The sequence below is a fragment of the Hippopotamus amphibius genome, chromosome 4 (genome assembly GCF_030028045.1).
Source record: "Hippopotamus amphibius kiboko isolate mHipAmp2 chromosome 4, mHipAmp2.hap2, whole genome shotgun sequence".
Lineage (NCBI taxonomy): Eukaryota > Metazoa > Chordata > Mammalia > Artiodactyla > Hippopotamidae > Hippopotamus > Hippopotamus amphibius.
In genome coordinates this window covers 6,630,895-6,645,156 of record NC_080189.1, presented here as the reverse complement: position 1 = coordinate 6,645,156, position 14,262 = coordinate 6,630,895, and the positions used below count along the sequence as shown (strand labels likewise).

Sequence of the window (14,262 nt, the reverse complement as noted above, 5' to 3'; positions counted from 1 at the left end):
CCCAAGAGCTCTGATGGAGATGTACAATGAGTTTAATGTTGTCTTCATGTCTCCAAACACACATCCATTCTGTAGCCCACGGATCATAGAGAAATTTTGACTTTCAAGTCATTATTTAGGAAATACATTTCATAAGGCTGTAGCTGCCATAGATAGTGATTCCTCTAGTGGACCTGGGCAAAGTTAATTGAAAACCTTCTGGAAAGGACTCACCATTCTAGATGACATTAAGAATATTGATGATTCATGGGAAGAGGTCAAGAATATAAACATTAACAGGAGTTTGTAAGAAGCTGATTCCAAACCTCATGGGTGACTTTGATGGGCTCAACATTTTAGTGGAAGAAGTAACTGCAGATGTGGTGGGAACAGCAAGAGAACTAGAATTAGAAGTAGAGCCTGAAGATGTGATGGAATTGCTGTAACCTCATGATCAAACTTTAACAATGAAGAGGTGCTTCTTATGGATGAGCTAGTCAGTGGTTTCTTGAGATGGGATCTATTCCTGGTGAGGATGCTGTGAAGGTTGTTGAAATGACAACAAAGGATTTAGAATATTACATACATTTAATTGATAAAGCAATAGCAGAGTTTGAGAGGATTGATTGCAATTCTTCTTTCTACCCATTCATAGAAAGAAGTTCTATGGTGGGTAAAAGCTATCAGATGGCAATGTGTACTACAGAGAAATCATTTGTGAAAGGAAGAGTCAATTGATGCCGCAAACGCCATTGCTGTCTTATCTTAAGGAATTGCCACAGCCACCCCAAACATCAGCAACCACCACCTTGATCAGTCAGCAGCCACTGACATGGAGGCAAAAAGATTATGACTCACTGAAGGCTCAGATGATGGTTAGCAATAATGTTAAATTCAGGTATGTACATTGTTTTTTAGACAACATGCTATTGCACACGTAATAGACTACACTATAGCATAAACATAATTTTTGTGCACTAGGAAACCAAAAACTTGGTGTGACACTTTTGATAGGCACTTTGTTGTGGTGGTCTGTAAGCAAACCTGCAGGTTTTCTGAGGTCCACCAGCATAAAAGAACTGTTTCCAGACACTGGGCAACAGGCTGCTCTGGACTGATCCATAGATGGGTCAGGTGGATGGAAAATAAAAAGCAACTGAAGAAAATGGATGGCTTGTCTGGTGCAAGGAAGGGAAAATTGAAAGCAAAATTATGTAAAAAGCAAGTAAAATTCCTTATCAACACAGACAGAAGTGCTGACTCTGAAAAAATGGAAGCCAATAGCAGGTATCATCTGAAAATGCTCAGAGTACATGAGTAATATGCAAGATAATTAAAATGGCAAGAAAAATCAAGACGCATATAAGAACCACAAATATTCCGATGTGAAAAATGACCCAGTTTTTGACTCGGAGGAGTGCCTTGAAGGCACAGTTTCTCTGGGCCTCTTTCAGGTCTTGCGTTTGCTTTGCAACCTGTGACCGCACCTTGGCCAGGTAGCGCGTGTAACCTTCTGCACGGGCGTCACCCCCGCCCTGCTGCAGCAGCTGTGCATCAAAGAAGAGGTCGTTGCTGAGGAAGGCGCCCTGGTGCTCCCTCTTCAGCCCCTCGACCACGCCCATCAGCTGGGCCAGCTGCTCCCTCTGCTCGTCCCCGGAGGCCCGGTTGTTGAAGGCGCAGTACCTCCGCCCGCACTCCCGGATCACCGCCCTAAGCCTGAGGTTGTCCGTGTTTGCCACATAGTCATCCAAGGATTCTTCCATTAAGTCCTCCTTGTGGGTGAAGAGGACGATCATGTGTCTCAGGGCTCTGGCCCCAAAGACCTCCTTCGCCCTGGTCACGGCCACCATGTCCTGCTCGGTGAAGCGCCCCAGCTGGGTCACCAGCAGCAGCACATGTGGCCCCGGGGCCGAGAGCAGGTAGCAGTCCCCGATGTTCTCGTACATCGCTCGGTCCGGGGCCCTGGCCTCAAAGATGGAGGGCGTGTCCACCACCAGGACGCTCCTGCCATTCCACGTGCCGGTCTCCCCCTGACACCTCTGGGTCACCGACTGGGCCCCCAGCCTGGACTCAAACACCTGCTGGCAGAGGATGCTGTTCCCGGTGGCACTTTTCCCGCTGCCTGTTTTGCCCACCAGGATGATCCTCAGTGAGGACGAGGCTGCAGACCACTTGTGTTCTATCTCGCCTATAAAAAAAAGAAAAAAAAAAAGATTTTTCATGTTTTAGTAAGTTAGTGATTCTTTTTTAAAGAATTTTTTAATTTCATCTTGGAGTATAGTTGATTAACAATGTTGTGGTTAGTTTTGGGTGTACAGCAAAATGATTCAGTTATACATATATATATATACATGTATCTATTCTTTTTCAAATCCTTTTCCTATTTAGGTGATTTCAGAACATTGAGCAGAGTTCCCTGTGCTATACACTAGGTCTTTATTGGTAAAGTTAATGATTCTTAAGATTTTTAGGTCACGGACCTTTCGTGGTATCTCATGAAAGCTATGGACCTCTTCCCCCGCCACATAGTGATGTTTAATACATGCAAATGTTTGCCTACAACTTTAGGCGGCTCTTGAATGGTAGGAAGCCTACATTGGGAGCCCAAGCTTGGACCCATAGCCAAGAGTAAGAACTGCTACGCCATGGAGAATGCTCCAAGGACTTCGTCAGGACCAGGGAAAATATAGCTTTTCTGAAAGAAAAGTTGTGCCTGTGATTTTCCAGGGATGGTGCTTAGGCCAGGTTCATGCTGAATAAAGTGAGATTAGAAAGAGGCGGAGGATAAGTCACAAATGAGAAAATATTATTCCCTCTTTTTCACCCACCACTTCCCAGGCACACAGACTGCTCGTCACATTCATCTGAACCTTGGAGGTGAAGGAAGCCTCAGACGTCAGAGCGCCAGGGACCTCCCATTGAGGACCAGCTGAATGTCCCTGGGTTTCTGCTTTCTGGGTGGGGAGTTGGATGTTGGAAAGTGAGCCTGCAGAAGGCTTGTTGTTAATGTCCAGGACAGAGTCTGACAGATGACCCTGGATCGCTGGCTGAAGAAGAGATGATAAGACCATTGGAAATACGTGTGTTGGAAAGATCATGGATTTGGCTGATAGAATTATAGGAAATCATAACCAAAGTGGTGCTGGTGAGGGTGACACTGTGCCAAGAGCTAACACCTTCAAGGGATGAAGAGAGTGAGAATCCAAGGATTTCTTATGAGCCCAAATGAATCAAGTTCATTATAGGCTCCTAAAATCTGTTATTTCATGCCTTTTACTCTGTGTTGGTTCTTCTTTCCTTAAGTATTCTGGATTTTTTTTTTTTTTGAAGCAAACATGATTACTAAATCTCTATGGGGAACTTTCCCTCTTTTCAGCCCAGCGCAGTCAGGGAAAGATATCATTTTCACAATTTGGTTCCAGATCCCCTGACTTCTGACTTGAAGTTTCGTTTCCACATTTCGCATACATCACCGCGTGGGGGGAGCTTCACACGCAGGTGTGCGTGAGGTGTGGTGATGGTAGGGAAGGTACAGAACATGATGGCTGCCTTTTTCTTCTGTTGTTGGGAATAACTGGGTTTCTTTTCTGTCACTGTGTTTGAGGTGAGGGAGAGGAGGAGAGAAAACAGTGACTCCTCCCTGGTGCCTAGAGCTCTTGAGAATTTGGAGGCTTTCTTACCTTCGGCCATACTCCCGTATCTGCTCCTTTGAAGCCCTTCCATTCTCTTCTGGAATAAAAAAAGGAAAGGAATGAAAAGCAAGTGTCCGTATGGGAGCTGGTAAGGCCTGAGAACACCTCCAATTCAGACAGCCGAGAATAATGAGCCTTACGTGAGCCGTTTCCATTGCTAATTTTCTAACCTCAGATGTCCATCTATAACTCTAAGCAAGCCAGGTGATGCTAGGTTGTGTCAACACAATGAACTCTCGCTGTCTCCTCATCCTACAGGAGAGCAAGAAACGCTTGAAAACAAATCAGTTGACTATCTCCCTTCAACTTGACAAGGCATGAAATAAAGGACGCCTTCTTCTATGGAATGAGAAGCAGGATTTTTATTATTATTATTATTTTATTATTGGAATCAAAGTAAGCAAACTTGCTAGACTAGAAAAATTGCCTTGCTGTAAATGACATGGGTTTGTTTGAAGTACTGGGCGTTTCCAGTCCCAGAAACCCTTTGTATCAGATGGCTATCCCAGTGGCAAAGAGGAAAGTACAATGCACCTTCCAATGGGAGTGTGGAACTGGGGGTCCAGGGCTCCTTTGAGGACTGACAGGAGAGGAAGACGTGGAGGAGGCTGAGCACGGCCACCGACCTCCCTCCCCTCCGAGCAGCTGGTGGAGAGAAGCTGGCGCCGTGACTGAGGGACAGAATCCACATTCGGGACACACTCAAGATATGTTCATTCCTGCTCAGTTTTAAAGCAGATGGCTTTCCTCGTGAGCCTCCCAATAACCACTTAAAAAAATCCCAGTAGATATAACCAGAAATTGGCAAAGCTATGGGGATAAATGTTTCATTCAGATGAGGCATAATATTGTGTCATTCCTCTTGGTGCTAGAAAAGCGTAAGGAAGGTGCATTAGAAAAGCCAAGCATGCAACATGCAACTATAATGAAGATGAACTCTTTGAGACTGTATTTTATTTACTCGGTTTTAAAGATTATGCAGTTATGAAACAAACATCTTAAGGGAAGACATACACAGAGTAATGAAACAAATGCCCACCATTTGCAAAGAATAAATCTAAGTATTTTGGCATTTTTACTGCTGCTGTTTGGTTTGCTTGAAAAAGTTAAGAAACATCACACATACAGTGCCATTTATTTATTTTTGACTCTCCCACCCTGCCCCCCATCTCATTCTCCCTCCTCCCTTGTGAGGCAGCCAGTATTCTGAGACATTTATGCATCTTTCGCATTTGTGTGTTTACACATCTACACACACTTGTATCTATAGATAAAATATAGTACTTTTTGGTAGTTTACATAAGTGACGTTATTTGTGTAACATTTTATCCAACTCTTTATTAACAAACATTTGCTGTGCCAAAATATGGGCTTGCTGCTACAAACAATGCAGCAGAAGAACCCCTGGACACATCTCCTTGTGCAGGTGGACAGTTTCTCTGGGATCCAGTTTCCACGTGACTAGAGATTGCCGACTATGACTCCAAGAAGCTTGTGCTAAGTCCTCCAGGCAGCAGCCACGTGTGAGAATTCCCCAAATCCTCACTAACCCTTGGTGATATCAGATATTTAATTTTTTGGTCACCCTGATGGGCTTAAATTAGGATGTCTTAATTGGTTTAAACTTGCATTTTATTGATTAATATTGAATTCAGAACAGATTTCATACTTTGCTCTTCAGGTTGATTCTGTTATTTCTACCTTTTCCACATTTTTCTATTCACTCAGTAGGGATGAACAGAAACAGCCCTCATTAGGGACACTATCCTTCGTCACATTATCAGAATCTCTTAAGACAGCGTCCTTCTTTCCCTTTCCTTCTGCACCCCTTTCCTTTCCTTAAGCCCAGAGAAGAGCATTTTCCTCACCACCTTCTCCCACACGCTGTCCTTGTCTCTGGTAAACTATACTCCAGCTTTTGCTTAATCTGCTCAAATTCTCTGACATCTTTTCTACTTCAGGTGACATTTTCTATATATTGGAATGAATATATTGATGTGATAAAGGCAATGACGACAGTGGTGGCCATGTTGACGAGGAACTGCACCATAGTAACAACCCTCTGTGCAGCCCTTTGTAGTTTGCAAGGTACTTTCATGTCCATGGTCTTAATTGTTCTCCTAAATTCCCTATGAAGTGATCAAGATAGGTGTGAACATTTCTATTAAAATATTAGGAAACTGAGCCTCAAGTGACCTGCCCACGATCACACAACTGCCACAGAGCCAACGCCAAAACATGGCTCATTTTGCCTGCGTGTTCTCCTAGATTCACTGGGGGGAAAAGACATTATAGAGTCAGCAAGCCTCTTGGAACATCACATACCATGCTGCCATCCATGGTCAGGACATACACTGAGGCAGACAGGCTGGAAGCTTGCCCTAAAACCAACGAAGAGAACTGTATTGCAAAATCTGCTGTGCGTGTTTAAAAAAAAAAAGACTTGAAATATAAAATCGCAGGGGGCAGAAGTGGCTCTGAATGGAAGTGTTTCAGTTTAAAGCAATCTGGTGTTTTTCCGTGACTTGATGATCAGTGTGACCCAAATGGAGCTCTCTGGCTGTCACAATAGCCAATCAAAGTGCAGGTTACATCAGCAGAGGCGCAGCACCATCCCCCTAACCATCTTCTGAGTGGGTCAGGCTGCTGGGGGAGATATGTCCCCTGGAGGAATAGATGTTTTGGGCAGATATTAACAAATACAAAGTCCAGAGGCTAGTCAGAAAGGATATTGATAGAGATGCTAAAATGAGTCATAGAATATTAAAAAGACTGAATCAAGCCCAGGAAAAGATTGGGAAACATCATAAACCTGAAGGAATGTGACACATGTCAATCGCATAGTAGATAGAAGTGGGAGAATGAAGACTGGAGGCAGATTTCTTCTCCACAAGGAAAGTCCTTCTCATCTTCCCCCAAACAGGATCAGGACTCTCAAGAGAGTGGCGGGCAGTGTGTGAGCAGAGACTGTAAGAGTATCTCCCTGGAACAGCAGGAGGATCTAGCTTAGGTGGGAGGTTGAAGCAAATGAACACAATGTTTCTTCTGATTTTTAAGTTATACAAACCTGGTTTTATCTTGACAATACTTTATTTTACCAACCCACGAGAGAGCAGCCTGTCTCATGCTGTTTTAGGAAAGACAGAAAGATTTCTTGGCTGCCTTATTCATAAGTATCCTTCACCCATCTGCCCCCGTCCCTGTTTCCTGGTACGTGTTTCATCGTTTAGCATTGTGATTTCAAAACGCGGCTCTCACAGCAAGTGTAGCAAAGGGATGGTTCCTGTACACCCTGGAGTCTGTCATAGGGTCGAGTTCAACACCGTGTCATAGGGAAAGTGTGGGGGTATTTGCGGGGAGAACGGGGTGGTTTTCAGAAGATGAAGGTCATAGAGCAATGTTCACCGAGGTTTCATTTGGAACACGTGGCTCAGTGAGGTGGGAAAACAATGACCCCGTGCTTGCCCTGTGCAGCCCTCGGAATCCATTCCCCGCATCCAGGCCCCTCTGGGACGCGGGGCTTGTCAGGGATGGGGCGGGGTGCTATGCGGGAAGGTAAGAGGGTCACATTGAGACGCACGCCGCACCTAGTTAGGGCACCTTGTGAGTTTCAGTTTTTCCTCATCTGTCAGATGCGATGAGACTAGTAGTGAAGCTTTATCAATCCTGTGCAGCTTATGAAGATCACAGGAGCTAAGAAGCAGGCAGCTAGACGGAGAAGAGCGCGGCGCCGCGGAAAGCGATGGGCGGCGAAGGCGGGGGAGGGCGTCCCAGACCCGCTCCCCTCCCTCCAGGAATCCGCTGTTGCCCGGAGCGCTCACCAGCGGCGCCGCGTTTCCCTGCGGGGAGCGCCCAGGAGCGTGGTGACCGGTGTGAGATCCCGCCGGGAGTCAGCGCCCTGAAAGCAGACGCCACCGCGGCCTCCAGACCTCGCCCTCCTCCCCGGACGCTGCGACCCCCGCCGGGTTCCCCTTACCGGGCGCGGCGCTGAGGGCTGGGGGGCCGGCGGGTCGGCGCGAGCGCGCGGCCGGAGGTCCCAGGGCGCGGCTGCAGGGCGGGAAGGAACGTGGGGCCTCCGGAGGGCGCCCCCTGTCCCCGCCGTGGGGGCCGCCCCCTCCGGGTGGGCCGAAGCTGCTGCCGCGGAAGCGCGAGCGCCGCGCGTCCGGAGCCTGCGGCCCGCACCGCGGGATGCTTGCCGGGCGCGCCCGCGAGCGCCTCGCCCCCTCGCGTTTCCGCTTCAGGACGTGCGAACAGAAGTGAGGCTTGGCTTGTGAAGCAGAAAAGCGAGGGCCCCGGCGCCCGCTCTCCGGTGCGGAAGCCCCCGCGTTGCCTCCGCGGGAGTGTCGGGCTCTGGGGCCCCCGTTCCCGGAAGATCAACGTTTCATCTGCCTTGCTGAGCCGAGTAACTCGGAAGTGAGTCTCCCTGTGAAAGCACCTACAAAGAGATCTGCTGAGAAAATTAGCTATTTTCTTTGGCACAGGAAGGAATGATTGGCTTTTCTCGAAGGAGGACTTCTCTACCTTTGTGAAAAGCTGGAGGCCAGCTGTGGAACGGGTTAGAATCCAGCCTTCCTCCTCTCCAGAAACTCCTCAGAGCTGGGAGTCAGAGAGTGACTGTCCTTGTCTTTTGTGTCTTGGGGTTGGGGTGTCTCTTCTTGGGGTGCGTGTGTGTGATTTTTGAGGAGCAGTTCTCTTCAGTGTATCCATGAGCTATTTCACGAGCATGTGGAATAGAGCTTAGGTGTTTTCCGATGTAGTAAATCAAGGGAAATACACGATTTAACACCATTTTCAAAGTAAAAAGGAGTGCCTAAACTTAACGGTATAAAGGGTGAAAGGAAATATAAAATAAATAAGAATTGGGCCAAGAATGGATTGAATGTAAGGTGTAAAAATAATTAAGACCCAAAATAATAATGAAAATAAAACACTACATCATTTGGGAAGATAGCTACTTAAAAAAAGAGGTAAAAGCCAAATTTATAAAATAAACAACTTAAAACATTTTATTGCTGGAATAAGCAAGTGAAAATCCAGTTATATAAAAAAAGGCAAACATTGCCGCTATCAGATGAAGCCTCCCAGCGCACACACACAAAAAATGACCTAACACCATACACAAAATGGTTAAAAAACCTAAATGTAAGGCCAGGCACTAGAAAACTCTCAGAGGAAAACATAGGCAGAACATTCTTTGACATAAATTACAGCAAGATCTTTTTTGACCCACCTCCTAGAGTAATGAAAGTAAAAACAAAAAGAAACAAATGGGACCTAATAAATTTAAAAGCTTTTGCCCAGCAATGGAAACCATCAACAAGATGAAAAGACAACCCTCAGAATGGGAAAAAAAATATTTACAAATGAAGCAACCGACAAGGGATTAATCTCCAAAATATATAAACAGTTCATGCAGCTCAATATCAAAAAAATCATAACCCAATCATAAAACGGGTGGAAGATCTAAACAGACATTTCTCCAAAGAAGACATACAGGTGGCCCACAAACACGTGAAAGAATGCTCAACATCACTAATTATTACAGAAATGCAAATCAAAACTACAATGAGGTAACACCTCACATGGGTCAGAATGGCCATCATCAAAAAATCTATAAACAATAGGGCTTCCTTGGTGGCACAGTGGTTAAGAATCTGCCTGCAAATGCAGGAGACATGGGTTCGAGCCCTGGTGCGGGAAGATCCCACATGCTGTGGAGTAACTAAGCCCGTGCGCCACAGTTACTGAGCCTGTGCTCTAGAGCCCTCGAGACACAACTACTGAGCCCACGTGCTGCAACTACTGAAGCCCACTCACTTAGAGCCTGTGCTCTGCAACATGAGAAGCCACCGCAATGAGAAGCCCAAGCACCAAAATGAAGGGTAGCCCCCACTCACCACAACTAGAGAAGGCCCAAGTGCAGCAATGAAGATCCAACGCAGCCAAAATAATAATAATTTAAAAAATAATAAACTTTAAAAAAAATTTTAAAAAATCTACAAGCAATAAATGCTGGAGAGGATGTGGAGAAAAGGGAACCCTCCTACACTATTGGTGGGAATGTAAATTGGTATAGCTACTATGGAGAACATTATGGAGGTTCCTCAAAAAACTAAAAATAGATCTACCTTATGACCCAGCAATCCCTCTCTTGGGCGTATACTGGAGAAAACCGTAATTCAGAAAGATAAAATACATGCACCTCAATGTTCATTGCAGCACTGTTTATAATAGCCAGGACATCAACAGAGGAATTGGTAAAGAAGATGTGGTACATATATACATTGGAATATTAGTTAGCCATAAAAAGAAGCAAAATAGTGCCATTTGCAGAGAAGAGGATGGACCTAGAGACTGTCATACAGAGTGAAGTATGTCAGAAAGAGAAAAACAAATAATGTATAATATTGCTTATACGTGGAATCCAGACAAATAATACAGATGAACTTAGTTGAAAAGTAGAAATAGAGACATAGATGTAGAGAACAAACTGATGTACACTGGGACAGGGGAAAAGGGAGAGTGGGATGAATTGTGAGATTGGGATTGACATATATACACTACTATGTATAAAATAGATAACTAATGAGAACCTACTATATAGCACAGGGAACTCTACTCAATGCTCTGTGGTAACCTAAATGCGAAGGAAATCTAAAAGAAGAGGGGATATATTTATACGTATAACTGATTCACTTTGATATACATTAGAAAGTAGCAAAACATTGTAAAGCAACTACGCTCCAATAAAAAATGTTAAAAAATTTAAAAAAATTAAAAGAAAATGAGTCTTTGGTCATAGTCTAGCTCTGGCTTCCCCAAGGACTTACAGGAATTCCTCTTCTAGGGAATTCAATTCATAGGGTATTCTCTGGAAGTAGTGGCATCTGTCCAGCCAGGTGATGAATATTGAATATTGCACAAGAATATTGACTATTGTGCAGTACTGAATATTGTACAAGGCTGTGTAAGGGGGTATGCATTGTTTGAAATCTGCTCAGAAAACTCATCGTGGCTGAAAACTACTCTCAGAAGTAAGCCAAATATGAACCTCTCTGGATAAAATGACAGCTGATCCAGGCAGCAGGGCATGGAAATATGAAACTTCATCAGCACACGATCAGGGAGTTTTTATGCATGAGGAGTTAAAAGAAAAGGTGAAAGGAGATATATGTAGTTGATATATATACATATTCACTTAGACCATTTTTGAGAAGTTTTGGTGTTTTGACCCTGTGTCTGGTTAAGGAAACTCTTCCTATAGGACAGTAAGGAAAAATAAGCTCCAGGTCTGATTTGCCAACTTTTGTCCTAAGAAAATCACTTGACTGTTAGTAGATTACTTTCCTCTTCAAATGAAAGGCTGTAAGTTATCTGCTATGCACACGCTGTGCAGAGCTGGGCCCCTTTTGATAACTTCTGTGGCCTCTGCCATACTTTCCTAGGCACGCTCCACTGAAGAAAGGCAGGATGGAGGTGGGCCTGGCCGTGAGGGCCATCTGGAGTCCCACCCCTGGGTGTGAATCACAGCCCCACCCCCTGCCAGCCCTGTAACCCTGGGAAGCTGCTTAATCTAACTGTTAAGGCTCTCCTGCACAAATGGGATCAATAATGTAGCACTTCCCTCATGGGGCTGCCTGGAGGATAAGATGAGACCATCTCTTCTTCTCTCCCTGTTTCCCGCCTCTTCCTCTTCTCCGCTCTCTTAAACCTGCTGCCTAATAAGATACCTGGTTAACCCTCCTCCTTGTTCCCTAACACCTTCTACCTGGTGAATCATGTCCCCTCTAGTACACGATTTGATGCCCTCTACATCCCCTTCTGTGGAGGTCAGAGGAAGTTTATTCATTTTACTTTGGAAATGGAGGTGCAGGTTAGTCAAAGAACTCAAGATCTCAGAGCAGGGCAGGGGCAGAGATCAAGGTCACATGCCAGTCCCAGGGCTCTTGCTGTTTCACCCCAGCATCAAGAAGCCTCTGGGGTTTCTCTCTGCTCACTGTTGAGTTAACCCATGCCCCTCACTACCCAGAGCTCACACCTGGGGGCAAACATGTGCTGTGAGGCGTGTTCTTACCATAGGCATTTTCTTCATCTCTTGGCATCTTCCATCCTCCCATGATTAACTGAAAGAGTCCCAAACACCATGTGTTCATTCATTCATTCCTTCCATTCATCAACAGCTGGTGACACGACAGTGAAAAGGTCATAGTTCCTGCCCTTCTCTGAGCATTAGAATTTAGGGAAGATATTGGAAGAGCCTGGTCTGGAGTTGGGATGATACTGTGAGAACACTTGGTGAGCTTGGTTTTGTCTTTTCGGGGCCTCCAAATGCAAAGAGCAGAGGGGAGATGATAACACCTACTCTATATCAGTGAGTGAGCTTTCGATGCTGATTTTTCCAGGTAATTCTATGTCAGTGACATAAGCTGTAGAAAATAATTTTTCCCAGGAGATTCAGCTGCTGGGGGAGGGGTGGGCTTTGGAAAACCCTGAGAACAAGAAAGTTTGCTTGCTCACTTAGGACCTACCTTAGGATTGTTTTCCTGGGAGACAAACAAGAAGAAAACTGGAGTTTTGCTTTTGGAAATTGGAAAACAGACATATTTCCCAAACTGATCTGGAGAGCTTCTGCTCTCAGAAAACCACATAATTGGCTTGTCCTAATATGTCTAAATATGGAGAGACTGGGATGCTCCCCTCCAGCTCTTTATGTTCTGGCCTCAAACCTGAGGCTTCTCAAAGTAAAGTGATTATACCCACTCAAACATCATTTAATACAGTTAAACATTTTGTGGTCAAGTTTGTCTGAGCGCATGAGCACCTGGACACGACAGCACAGTCTCTCCTCAGTCTACTTCTCCAGCCTCATTTCCAGCTAATCCCCTCCCCAGCCAGCCCCTCCACAAACAGCAGATGTCAGGGCCTTTTCCAACCCACCCTGTGCTTTCTTTCACTCCTAGGACCATTCATCCCACCCCACATTTCTGCCTGAGTCCTGTCTGTGCGTCAACGTCCATTTCAAATTCTACCTCTTCATGTCATTCACCTGGTTCCTACAGGTAACTGTGTTCTCCCCCATTGGCACCAACAACGAAGGAACAGCAAAGGGAGAGGTTGGCTGAATAACCTGCCTTTGGCCAAAGGACTCAGATGGCAGGTTTGCCTAGAACTCAATACAAAGCTATTCACGTTTCTGCAGTAACACTTCTGCTGATCCCCACTGAAAGGCTTCAGTAAAGTTTACCCCAAGGGCAAATCACATGTGATGAGTTATTTTGTGTGTAGAAATCAACAAACTCTCTTAATTGACAACAGAGCAGAAATGAACAAAGAGTCACAAGATTCAGAGCCAAGAAGAAGAATGTAGCTAAAGCAAGATGTCCTCGTCAAAGGTGGAAATGAGGAGGTGTGCGATAGGGAATTCCCTGGAATTTCCATATAGTTTGAAATAGGGGTTATAATCACTTAAAATAATTTTTAAGAAGGAGGTAAGGATGAAATGTGGGATGACAAATGGTTCTTTGTTATTGAGCTATGTAAAACGTGTAGAATCCTGTATTTGGAATACTCTGAAAATTTAAAGTTCATGCAGTTCAGTGCCTCTCAAACTTGCTGTTTTTCAGAATCACTTGCGTGTTCTTTAAAAATGTCCATTCTGGGGGGACCATCCTCAGAAATTCCAACTTATGAATCAGATGTATCTAAGGTAATCAGTCCACAAATCAGAGTTTGGAAATTCAGACCCCTTCACTGTACAGATGAGGAGACTGAGGTGTTCCTGCAGCTAGAGTGGGAGAGAGGTGAATTAGGGGGCAGACGTGTTAGGGCTCCTGCAGGGAGAAGGGTCAAAGAACTAGTTCCTGACCTCTTAAGTCTCTTGAGCGCCCCTACTGTGGACAGAGGGGACAGGGAGAATCTGGGGAGTGAATTCTGATTCGCCACATTGTAGCTTACTCTGAAGTTAGATTGCTTTGGGGGCCATAGAAATACCTTTTGCCTGTGCTGAAAGTGCAGTTTGGGCAATGTGGAATGCCTTTTAAAATGTATTTTATTCCTAAACGTGGTCCCAGCCACACGTTTCTTACTGTATGGAGAAAGTGTGGGAGGAGGCAGGTAGGCGCACCCTCCAGGCTGGAGAAGATGCTCACGGACCTTCTCTTGAACTTCCTCTACTGGAAACTTGGAACATGTGGACCACTCTGGGCGCCCCGCTCAATGGCTCCGGCTCTTACTTACGCGCATGGTGCCTGGTGGGACCCAGGTGCTCAGACAGTAAATGCTCTCAGAGCCATGTTCCTTCTGGGTGGTCGCAGCTCCTGTCCCCTGCCGGGGCTCGCCTTTCCTGGTGACAGGCTCTGACAGGTGATCCGAAAAAGCACTGATCTCTGCTTTCCTTTCTGTTGTGAGTGCGGCAGGCTGTTTTCTTCCAGTGTGCACAGAGGAAGTCTCAGGCCTTTGAGACTCAGAGCTCTGGAAAGCCCAGAGGGAGGGTTAGGTGGTGGTAATGACTTAAAGAGACAGGAACATTCATTGTGGGCTTAGAGCATTTCTCTTACAAAACCTCCCTCCTGTTGTGACTAATGTGGTGTGT

At 45.4% G+C, this 14,262-nt stretch overlaps 1 protein-coding gene across 1 annotated transcript; it reads right to left on the bottom strand.

Moving 5' to 3' along the window:
* Positions 1-504: 504 nt before the first annotated feature.
* LOC130851781 (GTPase IMAP family member 5-like) lies at positions 505-14,003 on the bottom strand. The gene is made up of 3 exons (XM_057732513.1): positions 13,908-14,003; positions 3,660-3,708; positions 505-2,167 (listed from the first exon to the last, which is right to left on the bottom strand). Exons 1-3 carry the CDS (start codon positions 13,911-13,913, stop codon positions 1,284-1,286), a joined length of 939 nt encoding a protein of 312 aa, XP_057588496.1. The 5' UTR covers positions 13,914-14,003; the 3' UTR covers positions 505-1,283.
* Positions 14,004-14,262: the final 259 nt, after the last annotated feature.